The sequence below is a fragment of the Apium graveolens genome, chromosome 1 (genome assembly GCF_009905375.1).
Source record: "Apium graveolens cultivar Ventura chromosome 1, ASM990537v1, whole genome shotgun sequence".
Classification (NCBI taxonomy): domain Eukaryota; kingdom Viridiplantae; phylum Streptophyta; class Magnoliopsida; order Apiales; family Apiaceae; genus Apium; species Apium graveolens.
In genome coordinates this window covers 123,335,599-123,358,432 of record NC_133647.1, presented here as the reverse complement: position 1 = coordinate 123,358,432, position 22,834 = coordinate 123,335,599, and the positions used below count along the sequence as shown (strand labels likewise).

Genomic DNA, 22,834 nt, shown 5'->3' with positions numbered 1-22,834 from the left:
CAGCTTTGGCTTTAGGCTTTGAAAGCTTTGACTTCTATCATATCTTCTCTTTCCCTTTATGCTTCCTGGCATTAGTTAAGATAGCTTGAGATCTGCGAGATCTTTCATCCTTTGCCTGACTTACCTCCCTTATGACTACACCTTTGGTTGGTCTATTAGAAGGATCATCTTCATAAAGATCTTGAAAGATAACAGCAATATCAGTATTTACTGTCTTCATGGATTTTTTGAAGTCTTCCTCCATTTGCCTTAGTTGTTCTAGATCAACTCCAGGATTTTCTCTTTCAAAGTTTCTTCTACTCACCTAAGAGTCAAATGCTTGAATCTTTGGATCCTTGTAGAATATAGTTGTCTTTCTACCTTTCACTTTCAGAGTTTAAAGATATTGACTTGCTTCTGCACCAACTTCTATCTATAGAATACTTTGATCTTCATCAACAGTTGTGACTTGTAAAGTTTGTTGAGTTATTGCACTCACAGTTAATTCTCTAACTCTTCTTTTATTTTTCTTACTTTCTCCACCTTGTCTAGATTGAGACCTAGTGACAGCTTTTGATGAGCCACTAATCCAAACTAGCTCTTCACCTCTTCTCCTTTCACTATCCTTTTGTCCCCCCTTATTACCTCCATCAGGATTTTTCATCATCAGTATTTGTCAATGTTAGTTGCTTGCATTTAGATTGAATAATATTCTCCCCCTTTTTGGCATCATCACCAAGCAGTAGAGAAAGAATCAGCTTCATTGAATTATATACCTCTGTAAGTTGATCATACATTTGAACTTGCTTAGCTTCCAATATAGCTTGATTATATTCAATTGTAGTTTATCTGGAAACAATTGGTTCAATTTATTTCCAAATTTCCTGATGAGTAGTCAGTCTTGAAATAATCAATGATTCTCTGATCTAATTGATTTGAGAAGCAGTTGCTTCTTGAGCTGTATGTAAGGATCTGACAACTAGAGTAGATGCTTTCAGATAAGTCAGCATATCAGGATTTTGAATTCTCTTTTCAGTTGTTTCCGGATGTGAAACCACATTTATCCTGGAAATAGGATATGTATCATCTTTCCATTTAGCATTCTAGATAGCATCAAAATAATCCTGCTTTTTTTTGGCATCTAACTCTTTCAGTTTCTGTTGCCTTACATGTATAGGCATATTTTCAGGGAAGAAAAGATCATCTTCAGGATCTATAAGAACATTAGAAATATTAGCTTCTTCACCATCATTAGATTCTCAATTGGCAGCTGGATTTTAAACTATCTGCTGAACTTTCTCACCAGTTTCAACATTTAAGATAAAATCATAAATTGGTGCAGTATGTGATCCAGCAGCTTCAGAAGCTTCAATACCAAAAGCAGTAAACTCCACATCGTCAAGAATTGTAGATAAATGAACTGGAGCTTCTAAATTTACTTCCAGAACCTCAGTTCCTGTAGAGTGCTGTGGTGACCCTGAAATGGATGGAACTTTATGAATGGACTGTTGTGCTACCACATGTTCAACAACAACAGGGATTACTTCAGGTGGTGGAATATTAGAGTGAATGGACTTTTTCAGCAAAAACAGGGATTATTTCATATGGTGGAATAGTAGATTGAATGGACTGCAAGAAAGTATCAGTACTTAGACCTGCAGGGAGATTAACAGCACTTGGTACATTAGAGTTTATCAAAGTGTCAACAGATTGTTGGTCAGCAGCTGTTTCATGTGTACTCTATGCACCTACAAAATGTAACAAGTATCACTTAATCTCTATATTTTTTTTAATATAGTCTCACTACTCCTCACACCACACATCTCATAACTTCCAATAGTCAGAGTTTCGTCACAAGGATTACTAAATCATATCTCTCATCAACCTCTCCTTTTGCCAGGAAGGATCATGCCTCTCTTTAATTTTGTTTTTCTCTAACTCTTTTTACACAACTCACAAAAAAGCTCAGATAAATTATCCTACAGAAATAAGAGGTGGCTAAAGAAGGGTGATATGTGGTCATACAACTAGAGGTAGTCCTTGAATAAGGTCTAGAAATAATCATACCAACAGAATTTATAACATGCATAATAAATGCTGAAAATACCAAATCAGTATTTAAAATAAATGTTGTAAAGTAATAACATTATTTATACCTTGTGAATCTGAAGATGCAGCTTCTGTGCAGACATTCAATGGTGATACTGATAAAACATCAGTACACAGTAGAGATTGATGAATCCTTACTTTATATGGATTATAAAAGTAAGATCTGGTGAATAAAGTACAGCAGTGAAATAATATACAATAGTACATTTAAGGAAATAATAGAAAGGAGGGTGGAATATTCAAATGCTATGCAAATAAGACCACTTTAAAGAGATAGTACGAGCTAGAAACTTAGACTAGTTGCTAATAAATTTATTCGTTGCTAAAATAATATACATTACTGAGGAATCCTCCAAAGTTGGGATATGACAATGTATAAATTACATTGAACCATAAAAATTTAAGTACCTATCGCAAAAACCATTTATAGAAAGCAAGAACAGATGGGTCATGTTCTTCTATGGATAATAGGTCTAGTACCATGGACGTGGTAGATGCATCCGCTTGAAAATGGCGAGTTCGCATGATCTTTATCAGTACAAGTGCTTTTTTATATTCTTTATTGATAAGACTTCCACGGTTGATAGTGTTATAAGCCACATCATCCGGAAATCAACCACTAGCTTCCATCTTAATAAAGAAAATATTTTGCTTCCTCGTATAACCCTTCCTGACAAAGACCTCTGATTAATATATTGTGTGTTACGACATCGGGTTGTAAACCTCTTGAAGCAAGGTTATCAAAAATATTTATGGCCTTGTTAAACTTTCTATTCTTACATAGACCATCAATGAGGATATTATATATTTGAATATCATGAATTATGTTGTTAGATTCCATCAAACCAACGAGTGGAATTTCTTCATGGATTTTTTGGTTTTGGCAAAGGCCATCTAACAAAATTCGACAAGTTATGATATCCACAATTCATGGAAAGGTTTCGTGCCTCGCCATGTCTACATATCTGAAATAGACCATGTATGATGGAATTGTAGGTCTCAACTGTTACAAAATGGAAATTTTAGGACACATATAATATGGTGTAAAGGATAACTTTAGTCTATTTTTATATAAAATTAATAAAAATTACCAATTTCGGAAAAGTTGGTCAATTTTAGCTAATGGGATACCCATGGAGTATTCACTTCATATGTGATACGCAACTGTCAGTAGTAGAGTATCACATATATGAAATATCCAACTACGCGTGAAGTATCTTATACAAATTGGGATACTCAACTGACAGTGTAGTATTCAATGAGATACATTTGACCATTTTTTCAGAATAATTATTTTTGTTAATTTTTTCAAAATAATTGGTTATTTTTGCCATTTTTTTATAATAAGTGTTCTCCATGTAATTAAATTGTAAATCTATTTTAATCTCGACCAATAATAATTTTGTTTTAACCATGAATAATGTATATTATCTTTTCTAATATTAAGGCCATTGCACCGACGAATAAATTGTCTCTATTTTAAAAAAATACCATGAATAACATAAATAAAAAAATAATTCGTGTGTATATAAACCAAGTACGGTACCGACTACCAAAATTTTAATTTTTCGGCGTGCAATGCACGAATGTTTTATTTTTTATTTAAAAATTATTTATTAATTTGAAATAATTTAATAAGAATCAAATTAAAGTTCAAGCAAATAAAAAAATTATAAATTTTCGTTTGATTTTATTTCGACTCTATATTAATTCTATATTTCAAATTTTGAAAATTTAATAGCCCATGCGAAGCTCACGAAATAATATTTAATTTAGTGATGATTTAAAAAAATTATCCAACAATTATCATCCGAAAATTGAATCTCGGGCACAAAATCCAAGCACAACGACGCAACGCTTTTAAAAATTTCTATTTTTGCCAATTAATTACACATGCGTAGACTAAGAATCGAACTTTTGATCTTCCGTAAGGGGAACAAGAACTCATATACTACACCAATTATTTGTTGTCCCGAATTCATTTATGTTATTTATTATTCAGTTAAATTCCTAGTAATCGGGAAATTATATTCCCTTAGAATTATATATTGACCAGATTTAAAATACATTTACATTGATTTAATTTTTGAAATATTGATAAAATTTTTCATTTATCACATTCTTGTTGTAACTGACACACAGTTCAAAACATTGACTCACATCACAAACATTTTAAAAGGGGAGTTCGAAATTTTAGGAATCGTTTGGTTTAAAAAGGAGTACGAAGTTGGAATTAGGAATTGAGTTAAAGTAATGTGAGATTGAAGTATTATTTCTGATTTCATGTGTTTGAATTATGAATAAAATGTTTGGTTTAATAAAATTTGAAACATGAAATCGATTAATAAAAATATAAATTTATTTATTATTTTAATATGTTTTTAATTCCACTAATTTATTTTTGTATAAAATATAATTACATTTAGTTAATTAAATAGAGATGAATCACCTCCTCCGTTAGATATGAAAAATACATATTCAAGGATTCCGGAATTAGGTTTAGAAAAATAATTTTTTCAACCAAATATTAGGTATGATGTTAAATAAAAAAAAACTTTTATCTGATTTCTTATCTGATTTCAGAATATCCCAACCAAACAACTCCTAAATCATCTAGAGTTTGTTATAATTCTGTAATCCAAAATTATAATATTTACAATCAAATTTAGACCTAACCCGAATTGCTTTTCAAAATTTTTGTTGAATGATTTGACATAATATTTGCTGTGTTTTATTTTGTACACTTATTTTATTATTATGAAAGTTGACGAAAATATATAATTACATATAATCATTTGAAAACGATTTTGCTTAATAATTTGGGGTATCTAATATTTTACATTCACTTAATTCACCTAAATTACTTCTATTATATTTTTTTAATTTAAAATCAATATAATATGGCCCTTGATATCATTATTTTGAGAAAATTGACCAAAATCTCACACACTCAAATATGGCCTTTCAATCACTCAAAAACACATTTTTATGTATTTTTTAAAAACACAATTTTATTTCTTATTTTTATTAATTTTAAAAAAAATCATTTAAAAAAATATTTTTTAAAAGAATATATTTTTTTTGAAAATGCATTTTAACGCGTTAGTACCATAAATGTTGTTTTTAAATGTGTTGCTAAAAAATTGCGACATATTAAGAAAAGTAAAGGTTTTTATGTAAATCGATAACACATTATTTTATTGTGTTTTTCTGTGATATTATGGACCATTCTCATATGTTGTGATGTTTTTTATGATTTTATTTTTCTCCGAAATTATGAGATTAAATGTCATTTTTTGTATTTGGTTGAAAAATCCGTTTTCATCTAAATTTTTACTTAAGAAAAAAGTTTCAATTACATTTAAGAAAATTAGTTATATGAATGATCACAACTAAAAATTTTTAATCATTGTTCTAAAAATCAGAAATAGGTATTTTTCGGTAAAACAGTCTTTCAGTGATTAATCAGATTGATTAGTCGGAGTAATAATCAGATGTTTTTAATAAAATATAAAAATATTTAATTTATTAAACTAAATATATTAATTTTTTTAAAAAAAAAAGCGAATTATAAAATTGAATCGACAAAGAATATTGAATTGATTAATCGGTAATTAATCCATAAAATCAATGATTTTTAGAATAGAGATTTTATTTAGTAAACAAAATAAAATAAAATGAAATTGTAAAGGGCTATGAATATGATAACTATTCTGAAAAAAAAAACACAACTTGTAGCTTTCTGTTTCAGTTGTCCCTCTTTTCATCCTGAGCAATCTCCATAAACTCATCAAGATCTCACTGGTTTAGCCTGTAAAATAACTATTCCCAGGTAAGTTTCAATCCCAGATCTATATATACACACATATTTAACATTTCTTTGTATTTCTTTAGATAAATCAAGAAAGTTTTAATCTTTTTATTTTTGTTTCAAAATTGAATCTTTTCATGGTTAGATGTTTATTAATCTGTATATGTATGTGGGTTTGATTTAATTTTGATAGATAATCGTTTTAATGTATAATTTGATATTTTATGTATTTTATTTATTAGTAATGGCTGGAAGTGTTGAGGTGATTGTAAAAGAGCTGAATCTTGAAAATGTTGATCCTTTGCCTGAGGATTTTGATTCCACGGCTATTATTAAAGACCCTTTGCCTCCTTTAGTTGATGATACTTTAGTTGCGGAAAATGGGGAAGTGAAGAAAAAGGAGAGGGAAATTGTACTTGGAAGAAATGTGCATACAATGTGCCTTGAGGTTACGGAACCGGATGCTGATGATGAGGTCACTGGAGAAAGGGAGGCGTATATGGCTAGCGTATTAGCTAGATATAGAAGGTCTTTGCTTGAGAGGACAAAACATCACTTGGGTAATTACAATAACTAATTTCGCGTATGTTTTTTTGTTGCATTTGAATTTTGATTATCCTTTCAATAGTTGTAAACTCTAAATGGACAATTAAGTGTGGATTTCTGAATTCTTACCTTTTTTTTCAATTGGCGGTTTAAATGATATAATGTATTCGATTAAGAATTTCCCTATCTCGAATCAATAGTTGCAATTTAAGATATAGACCGAATAGATACGGTGGTCATATGTTCAAAAATATATGTGAAGCTTGGATAATGTGTTCTTACATGTTTAGTACTAAAGTTATTTCATGAAACACATTTGCCTGTATTTTTTTTGTAGAAATTCGTTCGCTTTTTATTACAAAATGTAGGGAGAAGCTGCGTGCCTTAAGTTTTGAGTAATGTAAAGATATTTTCACTACAACTATCTATTTATTCCAACAAACTTATTTTGGGTTGTGAAAGTTCTTACCTCCATACGTCTATTTATAATTTATGATATTCATTTCATATTCTAAATTAAGAGATATTGTAGGTACAATATATCTTTATCTTCAAAATTGTGTTTGCTAAGATATATGTATAGGTACATGATAATTATGACTTTATAGTTTTGAGGATATAATCTCAGAAGTCAGTGGGACCTTTCCCTTGTATGTCCCAACTCCCAAAGGAGTAAGTATAAGTCTGCTTATGTTATACTATATTTATGCTATAGAAAAAGATTAAAACAAATTCCATGAAAATCGCAATTATGACTGTGGAGTGCTAAAATGTGTTTTCTATCTCATGTGAAAAATTGAGGCCTTACTAGTTAATATCTAATTGAACTCGGAACTACTTGCCTGTAGGATCAAGTTCAAGTTTTGAACCATGTTTCTACCTAGCGTATGTGGTCTATATAGTAACACACCAACTAAAGGAGTTTGATACTGTTTTTATCAATACACAGCTAGATCAAATTTATATACAGTGATCTGAAATTGAAATCCTAACACCACCATTTCAAATATGTGTTATTTTGTATGATGTCCATGTATTCTATCTCATTGTAACCTAATATTTATGCCCACAACAGGTTACCCATATAATTTGGATTTTGATTATGGTGCATTGGGACAATTGCAACACTTCTCAATCAACAATCTTGGAGATCCTTTCATAGAGAGCAATTACGGTGTCCATTCCAGGCAGTTTGAAGTTGGTGTATTGGATTGGTTTGCTCGTCTCTGGGAATTGGAGAAGAATGAATACTGGGGTTACATCACGAACTGTGGCACAGAAGGAAATCTTCATGGTATTTTAGTCGGGTCAGTTCTGCTCTTGCACCTTTATGATACTTTTCTATTGATTAAGCTGTAATTTTGGAGAATCTTACAAGTTAACTGTACAGGAGAGAAGTATTTCCCGATGGAATCTTGTATGCATCGCGTGACACACATTATTCTATATTTAAAGCAGCACGAATGTATAGGATGGAATGTGAAAAGGTCAACACCTTGACCTCGGGAGAGATTGATTGCGTAGATTTTAAAGCTAAACTCCTCTGTCACAAGGACAAACCAGCTATTATCAATGTCAATATTGGTATCTACCTCTCTCAAAAGAATATTTTTCCCCCTTGTGTGACATAATGCTGAACCAGAACATTCTGCAGGAACAACTGTTAAAGGCGCCGTTGATGATCTTGATCTTGTTATAAAGACCCTGGAGGAAACTGGGTTTACTCAAGACCGGTTTTATATTCACTGTGATGGAGCTCTCTTTGGTCTCATGATGCCTTTTGTCAAACGTGTGAGTTTATTTTATTTATCTAGAAAACATATATATGTCCACTTTTTAGGTTGCTACTCTTAAATGTTGCTTTTATTTGGCAATGCTGGTTGATTTGCATGCCCATGAATATTTCTTCATGATATATCCTTATGGTGCTTTTCATATGTATGTATTGGTGCAACAAGATTTTATCAGATAACAAACTTAATTCTCCAAGGTCGAGGATGTCTCTATCCTATTTACTAATCAGAGATAAAGTTGCAGATTTTGAGAGCAAAATCTGATGAAGTTGTTATTGTTTGCTTAAAGAAACAAACAGGCAAGCAGATTACTGGAGTAAAAAACAGAATAAATGAATTATTATTCATATTTAAAAACCATTGAAAATCCTCCTTTTTAAAAGCAATAATCCCACTTTATCTTTTGTTATTTTTTTTAAGATTTTGAAATGAGACAGGTCGCCTTCTTATTTTGCAGATGTATTTGATCACCTCTTCTATCTTGACACCTGTCATTAAAACATTTTTTATGAAAAATCTCAAGTTGCTGGAAAACCTTTTTTGTATTAACATTGAGCAATCTCGTTTTGGGATGTGTAGTTCTTAATACTGCATGAGTGTGCATATAATTTTCATTTTCCAAGAGAAAAAAGAACCAAAGTTGAAGTCCTTGTGTTTCTCGTTTTTGTTGATGACAGGCTCCAAAAGTTAGTTTCAAAAAGCCCATTGGAAGTGTCAGCGTCTCAGGTCACAAATTTGTTGGTTGTCCAATGCCCTGTGGTGTTCAAATAACAAGACTGGAGCACATCAATGCTCTTTCCAGAAATGTGGAGTACCTTGCTTCAAGGGATGCAACTATCATGGGTAGCCGAAATGGGCATGCTCCTATTTTCCTTTGGTATACCTTAAACCGGAAAGGATACAAGGGATTTCAAAAAGAAGTTCAGAAATGCCTAAGAAATGCACACTACTTAAAAGGCCGCCTTCGAGATGCTGGGATTGGGGTTATGCTAAATGAACTAAGCAGCACAGTTGTATTTGAGCGCCCTCATGATGAAGAATTCATACGAAAGTGGCAGCTAGCTTGCCAAGGTAACATTGCGCATGTCGTAGTAATGCCCAACATCACTGTTGAAAAGCTGGATAAATTTGTGTCTGAACTCATTGAAAAGCGGGCTATGTGGTATGAAAACGGGACAGTTCAGTCGCCTTGTGTTGCATCTGAATTAGGTAAGGAAAATTGTCTTTGTAATTTGCATGGATGACCATGATACTAGTGCACTAGTGCTTTTTCGGAAAACTGCTTTTATTAATTTTTCTGTACTAAAGACGATGTAGTATTTGCTGCTTTGTCCTTTAAGATCTTATCTGTAAGCGACTGTTCTAATTGTGACCTTTTTCTTATTTCTTAAATTGTTTAAAGGATTTGAATCCCGTTTTTTAGCTTTACACATACATTTTTATGATCAACCCTAACCACTGACTAGGTTAGAGACTGATCCAGTTTTAACTTTTGAAAGTATTAGATTTCAAGGAATAATGTTTGTATAACTTTTGGCCTCACAAAGTAGCTACTCCTCTAACATGAAAATAATTATGTATCGACTGCATACCCGTGGCAGCTTCATATCTGTTTTGAAGGCAATACAGATGCAAGATCTTCCAATATTAGTGTATTAGTGTACCAGTGACAAGTCAAAACTATATTAAAACGCTACCGGTAGGCAAGTAGATGAGGTAGTTTAAGAGACACGAGGGTACTTTTTATCCAAGATGAGCATGGATGGGGAAATGGATTATGTATGTATATTTCATTTGATCTCCCAAATTTTATTACTGGCTGAGATCAATATGAGATGAAAGTTACATTGATAACTTACTGTCATGAATGAATTTCAACTGCATGACATTTTATATTTTTTCCTGTTTAATCTCCCTAAATAAGCATTTGTTAGTCAAAATCCAGAAGTGTAATTCATCTCTGGGTCATTTGCACAAAGGGTTGAGGGACAGGACAAGGACATAGGCTGGGAGCCTCGGACTCGGATAAAGCGTCCAGTCATATTGTTTGGGGCTTTGGAAAGTCCCGCATTACTCAATTATGCTAATTTAAAAAATATAGTAAGCTGATCAATTACCCTTGCGTAAAGTTTCTGAGGGTTGTACGCATAGTCAAAATTAATGGGAGTTCATGCACTGTAAACAGTGATTTACTGCAGGTCCATATAAATTAAACATCGAATTTGACTACCTCTCTTGAGTCATTCTAGAAGGTTAAATCAATAGGATACTTTGTTAAGGTTTCTTAGTAAATCAGAGTTAAGTACACTTCTTGAGAATTGTAATTAAACTTTATCAGAGTATTATTATGATAGGTTCAATAAGTTACTTAGTCTGACACCGTCCGCAATGACGTTTGAGAAATGTGGAGCAGTGCCATAAAGATTTAGTGCTAATCCTTAGCTAAACATTATCACTGGAATATATTTTCCTTTTACCCATGGTACATGTAAACACAAAAGGAGAATCTCAGAAAGAGAGGAGAAAGAACACACAGACTTTTCAAATCCTAGTATACCTTCCTTCTGTTGCCAACAAAGCCATCAGCAGCCGACCTTTTTTTATATTGAGTATGTGTTGAATCCGATGGATTCGTACTTTCAGTGTTTTTGCCAACCCCTTGCCTTTTGTTAACAATCAACATTAAACGGTAAAAGGGCGCGTGTTAAGAGACTTTTAATCGGATTGTACATTGTTCTAAGATTGCATTTGATCAGTCATCATGGTTAGTTATGACTCTTCAAAAGGAGGAGTATAATTTAATATTAGAGAGTGAAGATTTTCAAGCTCTGTTCCTGTGTTGTAGTAATATAGACACATACATCCTTTTAGGCTTTGATCTGCTTTTTGCCACAGAATCAACTCACTTTTGCTTTCTTTTTCCTTGTGTTTTTACTGGGTGGTAACTGCTACATATGCCATATCTATTTAATTTCAAATTTTGTAATTTAGGGTTGTTTGGTGGAAAAGTAAAATTTAGGTTGCATTTGCATCAATTGTTTAAGTTATTTATCTTGTACAATCTGCTTTCTGTTGGTTTTTGGACACTGAAACTGCATCATATACCCATCATATTCAGTACAGTAACCCAATTATTTTACACTGCAAGCTTACAATGCCTGTACTTTTCTATTTCTCATCATATCCTATTATTTTATCATATAAATTACCACTGCCATAAAGTTTGATGGACATATTCATTTCTGGATATATCAGTGAGTTATTTTTCCATTATTGTCTAGTATCCACATAAACTAATGATAAAATGTTAAAAACTTGGAGATGACAAAGTGTCGACAATAGTATTGGATGTAAGGTAGTGGCTTTCTTGTGGACACTACATTCTTACATTGCCACGAGTAGTTTGATATAGTACTCGAAGAAACAACAATTAGCTAGGGTTCTAATCGAGCCAAACCAGCTCGAATACTGTCATGAGCTCGAGCTCGACTACATACTTCGGACTCGGACTGGAGCTCGAGAGTTCCAACTCGACTGAGGCAAAATTTAAAGTTCAAAGTTCAGCTCGACAGAAGTGATTGAGCTCCACTCAAAAGCTCGAATTGAACTGAATATGAACAAATTCTCGAACGTGATAAGTTCTGTTATGGATAAGAAATCAAGGTTATTACTTGCTGTATTTAATACTAAGATTCGGGAGCTCAAGGCCTTTAATGGCTGCTCTCGTGTTTCGTGACTCAATCTGTCTTTACGAGATGCCTACGTATCTCTGTGAATTAGAGAATCAAGCCAAAAAACGTAGTTCTGATTGGTGGGGGTGAGACCCCTTATATAGATGTGGGAGTCCTTGAATTGGACTTGGTATAGGAGACTTGGTGGACAAGCCTCTGAATTAGGATAGACTTAGGAGTCCTAGGAAGTAGGAAGCTGATTCCTTATCCTTTTAGGTCCCCTTGAGGCTAATCTATAAGGATTTATATCCTTATCGGGACTCTTCTCAATAGCTGATTTTTCCCTTATTAATTAATTACGAAATTAATTAATAATTAGGGCTTTTGGGCCTTTTTTATTCCATCAGGCCTGATCTGGTCCATCAGGCTTAACCTTTCTGGTCTGAGTTTCATATATCTTTTTATTGGGCCTAGCAGCCCACAGCTTGTACAATTAATGCAGTATTATACAATCATAATTTATTTATCCCTATCATTTGCCCCCCAACTTTTGGGAAACATTGATTAGGTTTCGCAGAAGTTAAGTCTATTTGTTCCCTTACAGGGTTTCGTTTTTCCGTAAAGTGTGGAGTGACCTACACATTTACAATGAATTTTTCCTTTTATTCAGGAATTATCTTAATTTCCAGGAATTTTTCCTTTATTTCCGGGATTTTTTCCTTATTTTCTGGATTTTTCCCTAATTTTCTGGGATTTTTCCCTTATTTCCCGGGTCTTATCCTTAATTTTCTGGATTTTTCCCTAATTTCCCGGGACTTATCCTTAATTTTCTGGATTTTTCCCTAATTTCCCGGGACTTATCCTTAATTTTCTGGATTTTTTCCTAATTTCCCGGGACTTATCCTTAATTTTCTGGATTTTTCCCTAATTTCCCGGGATTTATCCTTAATTTTCTGGATTTTTCCCCAATTTCTCGGGACTTATCCTTAATTTTCTGGATTTTTCCCTAATTTCCCGGGACTTATCCTTAATTTTCTGGATTTTTTCCTAATTTCCCGGGACTTATCCTTAATTTTCTGGATTTTTCCCTAATTTCCCGGGACTTATCCTTAATTTTCTGGATTTTTCCCTAATTTCCCGGGACTTATCCTTAATTTTCTGGCTTAAAATCGATCAGAATGCATTCGAAATCGATCAGGATGCAGACAAAATCGATCAGGATCCTGATCGAATTAGCTCAGGATCTTACACTCTGGTCGACAGGATTCCTGATCGATTTCGATCAGGATTCTGACCGAATTGGCCTTCAAAGTGACACCCTAGTCGATTGCTACACGGGCTTAATCGACCAGGATTCCTGATCGATTTCGATCAGGACTCTGAACGAATTAAATGGCTCTCGACCATTCTGATCGAATGGAATATCGATCAGGACTCTGTTTTCCGTCGATCAGGACTCTGATCGATCTTAGGGGATTTCTTCCCTCCTGTTCGAATAAGATATCGATCAAGACTCTCTTCTGTGTCGATCAGGACTCTGATCGATCTTAGGGGATTTCTTCCCTCCTTTTCGAATAGCATATCAATCAGGACTCTCTTCTCTGTCGATCAGGACTCTGATCGATCTTAGGAGATTTCTTCCCTCCTGTTCGAATAAGATATCGATCAGGACTCTCTTCTCTGTCGATCAGGACTCTGATCGATCTTAGGGGATTTCTTCCCTCCTGTTCGAATAAGATATCGATCAGGACTCTCTTTTGCATCGATCAGGACTCTGATCGAACCATATTAAGGTTCTGGTCGATTTTTGACTTTTTAAATTCCACAGGAGCTTCTAGATTGTTCCTGATACTTCTTGTAGATGGGCCTTTAGGTTGGGCCTGGCTAAATGGGCCTAAAAACGCCTCGTATTCCGAGCTTTTCGCCTATATAAGTGTAGTGTGGAGTGAGAATCCTCACTTCACTTCCCACTTCTCATTTCATCTCACATTTTTCTCTAAAGTTCTCCCTTTTGAAGGCGATTTCCGGCGACCAAAGCCACCGCAGCTCCTCCATTCTCAAGTATTTCTGGGTTTCAAGCCTTCAACCGAAGCATATTAATGGCGGACCGTGACCTAGCTCGTTTGCAGAAGATGAATGTCTCTAAGAGAGGTACAAATATCCAAATTCAATCTCCATATACTTCCCTCATTGATATGATTAACTCGAGAGGTGATGAATATCCTTCTCTGTCTGAGTTAGATTCGTATAATCATGGTAACACTTTTCATGAGTTAGATGGTAGGATAGAGTCTATGAATACCCTGTACAGACTTCCACCCCACCTTAGGATCACTCCAGCCGCCCCTGGGGATAGGACTTGTAATTGGGAGGGGGATACCCTGTTCATTTATCGAGGAGCCCTGACCGCAGGTCTTAGGTTCCCATTTCACGAATTTATTCCTCGTTTACTGGCCGATGTACGAATCAACCCTTGTCAACTCCCTCCTAACGCCTGGAGGAACATTATCTGTTTTATGGTCCTTTGTCTCAGGAATAGCTTTCCTCTTTCCGTAGCAGTCTTTAGGAAAGTTTTCCAATTCTATAATAGTTCCATGAGTCAGCCGGGCTGGGTTTTAATTCGCCAACGGCCCAAAATTCCCCATATCTTTGATAGTAACTCTATAGTCGAGAACAACCCTAAATGGAGGGATGAGTTTGTTAGGCTGACCTGGGCTGGGGGTGATTGGGCCACACTCTTCCGTAGGCCATTTTGCAAAGTATCAGATGGTAGTCCTGGTAGCATCAGATTAACTGATGAGGAGGAGGTGGCCTACCAAGCCTTAATTTCAGACGATGGGAAAACAGACACCTGGACCCTTTTAGAGGAGTTTTCCTTGAAGAAAGTTGGTCTCTCCCAGGCCAGTGATAAGGGTAAACTTATACCTGCGAAATTATTTTTCCTTCTCTTTAACCGTACTTTTTCTTTTTTCTGGATTTTAATATTCCTTCTGCTTTTCCTTTCAGCTTGTGAGGCTATTAATAACGTCAATAGGCCCAAGGAGGGGGAATCTGGCCGCCAGAAGAGGGCCAAGTTAAACAGGGATCCCAGGAGCAAACCTGACGGTCCTACTTTCCTTAAGCCCCACGTCCCGGTGGTCGAGCTGGGGGACGATGTGGATCCTCCACTTAAGGCACATTCCTTCAGGCCTAACTGGGGCTTCAGGAGGAGCGATACGGTGGTTGGATCCACCAAACATGCCAAGGATTGGTCGTACCATTCCATCACTCCCCATGATTTCACTGACATTGTTACGGGGAGTGATGTCGAGACTATTGAGCTTCTGGGCTCTCAAGCCCAAGCTGCGGTAATTTTCTTTTTTCTTCTCTTCCTTTTGTGAATTTCAACTTTTCTTGTATCCCAATAAATTTGCGCCAACTCATACATATTTCTTTGCAGAGTAATACCTATTTCCAGGCGGCCCTACATCAGGCTAGATCTTGGAAGGGTAACTCTGATGTTTTTGAAAAGGAGATGAAGAAGTGGGAGGAGAGAGCCAAGGTCCTAGAGAAGAAGCTAGACACGAAGAAAGAGGAGCTGGCTAAGGCTCATTCCGAGCTGGTGAAACTTAGGAGCGATAAGGATAAGCTCATTGATGACTACATGGATTCTGACAAGTTTAAGAATCTCATGGAGATTCATGATGAGGGTCTTTACTCCCTACAGTTCACTCAGGGATGGGATGCGGCCGTGAAGGCTGTTTCTGAGAAGTACCCGGGCTTAGTCGACCCTAAGGACTTTATAAGTCCTGAGCAGGCTGAGTCAGAGGACAGCATAGACGCCCTCTTCGACTCTCCTCAGCCAGATGATCGCATCTTGGATCCTAACACTGCTTCTCCTCCCGCTTCTCCTGCGAAGGATGCTGAAGGCGCTGATAAGGAGAAAGAGAATGAAGGCTCCCGCATGGAGGAGTAGTTTTTCTATTTTGTAATTTTATCCTTAATTTATGTCTGGACTTTTGTTTGTATTAAAACTTATTACCCTTCGGGGCTATGCTACTTTCCTTATTTGCATTCTCTCCTTCATTTTTCCGATACTTTAATATTCAAACTTGGCTTAATGGGCCACACAAGTATTATCACAACTCAAACATCCATAGGTTGAAATAATTTCGAACTCTTCAATTTCAAGTCTGGTTTTCCAAAACCTTACTAATATGGGTTCGACCCTGATCTATAATAGCTAAAAAAGAAAAATACTATGCAAACAAAGCTTCAAGGTGCTTTTAAACCTACTTGTCATAATGACAAGTGAGAATCGTACTTCGACCATCTTACACGTAGTAAACCTTCAGGTTTTGTGCGTGCCAGGTTCTCGGGACTTCAAAACCATCCATAGTCTCCAGCTTGTAGGTTCCTCTACCCTGAACGCTCTTGACTCTATACGGCCCTTCCCAATTTGGGGCAAGCTTTCCTTTCTGTCCGACACCAGAAGCCTCTATTTTTCTCAAGACTAGGTCACCTTGTTTAAAAAACCTCTCTTTAACCCTTAGGTTGTAGTAGAATGAAGCCTTTTTCTGATATTCTACTATCTTTGCGTGTGCTTTATCTCGCACTTCATCGATTAAATCCAGGGCTAACTTCTGCCCTTCCTCATTTTCTTTTTCATCAAAAGCCCGAATCCTTGGAGAGGAATGTGATATCTCCACGGGAACTACTGCTTCTGCCCCATATGCCAACATGAAAGGAGTTGCATTTGTCGTGACTCTACAGGTAGTCCTATAGGCCCATAATATGGGAAGTATCTCATCCACCCAATTATTTCTTGACTTTTCGATTCTCTTCTTTAGTTCATCCAGGATTATCCGATTTGCTACCTCCGCTTGCCCATTGGCTTGCGGGTGAGCCACAGAGGTGAACCGTAACTCAATTTCATTTTCTTCGCAATACTTCTTGAATTCCTCGTTGTTGAATTGTGTTCCATTGTCAGTGACGAGGATACGGGGAATTCCATATCGGCACATAATGTTTTCCCACAGGAATTGTGCAACCTGTTTAGTTGTGATTTTGGCCAAGGGCTTGGCTTCAATCCACTTAGTGAAATAATCAATGGCTACAATCAGAAACTTCCTTTGTGCTGTGGCCATAGGAAAAGGCCCTAGAATATCCATCCCCCACATAGCAAAGGGAATAGGTGAGTTGATAGAGGTCAGCATCTCGGGGGGTTGTCTGGCCACTGGTGCATGTTTCTGACAGCGATCACACTTCTTTACATATTCTTTGGCATCAGCCATCATTTCTGGCCAATAGAAGCCTAAACGGGTTATCTTATGAGCCAAGGCCCTGCCTCCCAAGTGTTGTCCACAAATACCTTCATGCACTTCTTCAAGAGCCAAGCGTGCCTCATCGGGCCTGAGACACCTCAAGTAGGGAACCACGAAAGATCTTTTGTAAAGAATCCCATCTATCAAAGAGTACCTTAGTGCCCGAACAGTTAACTTCCGTGCTTCAGTTGCATCATTTGGCAACCAACCGGTCTGAATGTGAGCCTTGATGGGATCAATCCATGACGTCCCCAAGCCTACGGGAGCCACAAGCTTAACATCTATGCTTCGTGTCTTCAAAACACGGAAGTACACACTCCCTGAACTTTCTTCAATCTCAGATGAAGCAAACTTTGATAGCGCATCTGCTTTAGCATTTTCTTCCCTTGGAATGTGTTCAACATGGCATTCATTAAATTGGGTCATCACAGCCCTTACTAGGCAAACATACTTAGCCATCGTATCATCTCTCGCCTCAAATTCTCCCTTTACCTGGGATATGATCAGCTTCGAGTCTCCACGGACCTTTAAGTTTTTGACTCTAAGTGTCCCAGCTAGACCAAGGCCAGCAATCAGGGCTTCATACTCTGCCTCATTGTTTGTGGTTGGAAAGTCTAGCTTCATGGCATACTCAATTAAGAATCCATCAGGGCTTTGCAAAACCAACCCTGCTCCACTGGAATTTGTTTTTGATGCTCCATCAAAATAGAGAACCCAATATTCTTTCTCCTTGTCCCCATTGTCGACTCCCTTGTCTTGAGGTATGGTATCTTCCTGCCCCCCGACTTCTTGGTTGGGTATGGTACATTCCACCACGAAGTCAGCTAGTGCCTGGGCTTTTATGGCCGTACGTGGCTTATACTTGAGATCGAACTCTCCCAACTCTATTGCCCACTTAATCAGTCTCCCACTTGCCTTGGGACTGTGAATGATATTTCTCAGTGGCTGATTTGTTAGCACTTCAATTTGGTGAGCTTGAAAATAAGGACGCAGCTTTCTTGAAGCCATTACCAAGGCTAAAGCGAATTTCTCAATGGCTGAATAATTCAACTCAGCACCATGCAAAATTTTGCTGACATAGTATACGGGTTTCTGGACTTTCAGTTCCTCCTTAACCAACACCGCGCTCAAGGCGCTTTCTGAAACAGCCAAGTACAAGAATAAAACTTCACTCAGAACTGGCTTGGCCAACAACGGGGCCTGGCCCATATACTTCTTTAGCTCTTCAAATGCCTTCTGATTTTCCTCACTCCATACAAAGTCTTTAATGTTCTTTAATGACTTGAAGAATGACAAGCACTTGTCTCCTGACTTGTAGATGAATCGTCCTAGCGCAGCAACCCTTCCTGTGAGTTTCTGAACATCCTTGACAGTTTTTGGGGGTTCCATGTCCAGGATTGCCTTTATTTTATCGGGGTTAGCCTCAATTCCCCTCTTTGAGACCATCAATCCCAAGAATTTTCCAGATCCTACTCCGAAAGCACACTTCGAGGGATTCAACATCATCTTGTGGTACCTCAGGACCTCAAAAGCTTCCCTCAAATGGGTTATATGATCAGTCTTTACTAGACTCTTGACTAGCATGTCATCAACATAGACTTCCATAGTCTTCCCAATAAGATCCTTAAAAATTTTATTCACCAACCTTTGATAGGTGGCTCCTGCATTCTTGAGACCAAACGCCATAACAAGATAACAATAAACACCAAAGTCAGTGATAAATGATACCTTTGGAATGTCATCCTTATGCATTTTGATCTGGTTGTATCCGCTAAACCCATCCATGAAACTCAGCATCTCATGTCCAGCGGTGGCATCAATCAAAGTATCAATTCTAGGCAGCGGAAAACAGTCTTTGGGGCATGCATCATTCAGATCGGTGAAGTCTATACACATCCTCCACTTTCCATTAGCCTTCTTCACCATTACAGGGTTTGCTAACCACTCCGGAAATTGAATCTCCTCAATGAAACCAGCCTCTAAGAGCTTTTCCACTTCCTGCTTTATAGCCTCTTGTCTTTCCGGGGCAAAATTTCTTTTCTTTTGTTTCACTGTCTTCCGACTTGGATCCACGTTTAGCTTGTGAGTAATTAACTCCGGGTCTATGCCTGGCATATCAGCTGCTGACCATGCAAACACATCACTATTTTCTTGCAAAAATTTCACTAACTTCCCTCTAAGGGGCTCCTCTAATGTGGCTCCAATGAAAGTCATCCTCTCAGGATTCTTGGGATCTAAAGGAACCGAAACCAATTCTTCTGCTGGCCTTCCTCTATTCTCATCATTTTCTCGAACATCCATATCTTCAATAGGAAGAACCTGCCCCCCGACTCCATCTGCCCTCAAAGAGGCCACATAACAGCTTCTAGCCATTTTTTGATCTCCTCTCTCTTCTCCAATCCCGTTTCGGGTGGGAAACTTCATGACTGAATGGTAGGAAGAGGGGACTGCCTTGAAGGCATGTATCCCTGTTCTCCCCATGATAGCATTATAAGTTGAACTAGCCTTTACCACTACGAAATCCAGCATCTGCGTTGCTTGCCTTGGCTCCGTACCTATGGTGGTTGGCAACTTGATTATCCCTTCCACAGGACATTCTACTCCAGCAAATCCATATATCGGCATGTCGGTTGGTGTTAACTGGGAGTCGTTATACCCCATCCTTAGAAAGGTGTCGTGGAGCAAGATATCCACAGAAGCACCATTATCCACAAGGACCCTCTTAACCGGGCTATTTCCTATTATTGGTGTTATGACCAGCGGGTCGTCATGGGGAAACTTCACACCCTCTAGGTCGGAATCATCAAAAGCCAATGTTACTTCTGTCCTGGCCCTCTTCGGGGCTTCTCCAACAATATGCATAACCTCTCTAGTATATGCCTTTCTGGAATTTTTGGACAATCCAGCAGCAGTTGGACCTCCAAAGATCGTGTTTATCACAGGCCCTTGAGGTCTCGGCCCTCCATAAATGGTGTTTATAACTGGTCCTCTAGGTTGGGGATTCCGCCCCTGATCATCTTGGTCCCTCCTACGATCTTCAAAGTTCTTCCTTCCATTATTATTTCTGTCCCCTCCATCTCCAGTATACTTATTCAATCTTCCTTTTCGAATCAAAAACTCAATTTCATCTTTCAATTGCCTACACTCATCGGTGTCATGGCCAACATCTTTGTGAAACCTGCAATACTTGCCCCTATCTAGCTTGGCGGGATCAGCCTTCAAGGGCTTAGGCCAGCGAATATCTCTGTCTTTCTCAATCTCCATCAAAATCTGACTTCTGGGAGCATTCAGCTTAGCGTATTCAGTGAACTTTTGCCCAGGTCCTCCCTTCTTGGGGGTTGAATCAGGGTTTTGTTCGGTCATAGGATATTTGTCCTTAGCGATATACTCCAAATCAGTTTTTTGTTTCTTGCCTCCAGTGGGCTCATTACTTACTACGGTCTTCCTCATACTTTCTTCAACCTTGATATACTTCCCTGCCCTCTCTTGGAGCTGCAACATGCTCTCAGGGGGTCGTTTGGCCAAAGACATCTTAAAAAACTCATCCCTAGTTCCTTGTTGCAATGCTATCATGGCTACCTTATCATCAAGATCTGGGACTTTTAAAGCCTCCTTTGTAAAACGATTCAGGTAATCTCTTAAGGATTCCTTAGCTCCTTGCACAAGACTCATAAGAGATGCTGAACTTTTCTCATGGACTCTTCCACTGATGAATTGCTTAATAAAAGCCTGACTTAGTTCTCTGAATGATCCAATAGAATTGGGGGTAGGCGACTGTACCATCTTTGAGCCATACCCGACAGGGTTTGAGGGAAGGCCCGACATTTTATAGCATCATTCACGGGTTGCAGCAGCAGTGCATTAGAGAATGTCCTAACATGATTAGCGGGGTCTCCCGTGCCATCATAGGCTTTGATAGTGGGCATCTTGAATTTCCTTGAGACATGGGTATTCATTATCTCTTCTGTGAAGGGTGGAGTTGGATCATCAGGATCTCCAAGGGGAAGGAGATTGCTCGGATCAGTTCTTGGGACAGCAGCCCTTCTTCTTACCGGACCATCCAGGTCTATGATAGGGGGAGGATTTCTCCCCCTAGGAGTTATGTGGGGTCTGGTGGCTTGGTGAGCCTCCAAATCACGCCTCAGCCTTTGGATTTCAGCCTCATGAGCCCTGATCTTTTCCTGCACTTCTTGGGGATTCGCCCCTGGGGTGCTTTGGGGGCGTTGCCTTCCATCGGCTATTGGCTCTTTTCCAGGGCGCCTCCTTCTCGGGGCCACTTCATCATCCGAAGATTCGGAGTCTCTCTCAGTGTATGGACCAGAAAATTCCCGATCCTCAGGGATAGGACCCAAACCTCGTATATAGGGGGGCGACCGCCCTCGTGCTTCGCTTCGCCCAGCATATCCGCTTCCTCCAACCTCAGGGTGAAGGGGCATCCCATAAGGGGGGTTAGTAGTAACAACAGTTGAATATTCATACCCGACGGGTCGAGAATTCACAGGTACATGTACTTGCTGAACTTGAGGATTCGTACCTTGAATAGTCGGGGGAGTTGTCCCTTGTGGCTGAGGTTGAGTTGCCCCTGTCTGGGCTTCCCCCTGAGTAGATGCATAAGTTGAATGGGGAGGAACCTCCACGGTTGATGAAATCACCTGGGTTGTCTCTGATGGTGTTCCTTTCTCTAGAGCTCCAATTGTTCTCCGTGTTCTCGCCATGGTTGTTATTGCTTCCCACAGACGGCGCCAAATGTTATGGATAAGAAATCAAGGTTATTACTTGCTGTATTTAATACTAAGATTCGGGAGCTCAAGGCCTTTAATGGCTGCTCTCGTGTTTCGTGACTCAATCTGCCTTTACGAGATGCCTACGTATCTCTGTGAATTAGAGAATCAAGCCAAAAAACGTAGTTCTGATTGGTGGGGGTGAGACCCCTTATATAGATGTGGGAGTCCTTGAATTGGACTTGGTATAAGAGACTTGGTGGACAAGCCTCTGAATTAGGATAGACTTAGGAGTCCTAGGAAGTAGGAAGCTGATTCCTTATCCTTTTAGGTCCCCTTGAGGCTAATCTATAAGGATTTATATCCTTATCGGGACTCTTCTCAATAGCTGATTTTTCCCTTATTAATTAATTACGAAATTAATTAATAATTAGGGCTTTTGGGCCTTTTTTATTCCATCAGGCCTGATCTGGTCCATCAGGCTTAACCTTTCTGGTCTGAGTTTCATATATCTTTTTATTGGGCCTAGCAGCCCACAGCTTGTACAATTAATGCAGTATTATACAATCATAATTTATTTATCCCTATCAAGTTCGGTTTGAGATCGACTCGATTAAGTATGTAATTATACATAAATATTAAATATTTATATATTAATATATAAATAGTAAGAAATTTTTTAGCTCGATTAGCCTTGTGATGCTCACGTGCAAAGTAATTTGAAGCACAAGTTTGGCTCAATAAAGTAGTCGAATAGCCTGCAATCAGCACGAGTAGAATTTCAATTTTTTATGAAACGAGCTCGGATAGCTCAAGAACAATTTGATTGATTTAGAGCCCAGTCGTATCTGGGAATATATATCAAACATTGCTAGGAGAGAGATTTGTTTTTGCTAGATAT

The 22,834-nt window shown here is 37.7% G+C and overlaps 1 protein-coding gene across 1 annotated transcript; it reads left to right on the top strand.

Moving 5' to 3' along the window:
* Nucleotides 1-5,783: 5,783 nt before the first annotated feature.
* LOC141666644 (serine decarboxylase-like) lies at nt 5,784-9,651 on the top strand. Its single transcript, XM_074472762.1, has 6 exons — nt 5,784-5,920; nt 6,142-6,459; nt 7,521-7,752; nt 7,836-8,029; nt 8,100-8,236; nt 8,916-9,651. Exons 2-6 carry the CDS (start codon nt 6,144-6,146, stop codon nt 9,480-9,482), a joined length of 1,446 nt encoding a protein of 481 aa, XP_074328863.1. The 5' UTR covers nt 5,784-5,920; nt 6,142-6,143; the 3' UTR covers nt 9,483-9,651.
* Nucleotides 9,652-22,834: the final 13,183 nt, after the last annotated feature.

Coding starts and splice junctions, on each gene's coding strand:
- LOC141666644 (XM_074472762.1), top strand. CDS start 6,144: ATGGCTGGAAGTGTTGAGGTGATTGTAAAAGAGCTGAATCTTGAAAAT. Junction 7,753..7,835: donor CTTCATGGTATTTTAGTCGG/GTCAGTTCTGCT, acceptor TTAACTGTACAG/GAGAGAAGTATTTCCCGATG. Junction 8,237..8,915: donor TGATGCCTTTTGTCAAACGT/GTGAGTTTATTT, acceptor TGTTGATGACAG/GCTCCAAAAGTTAGTTTCAA.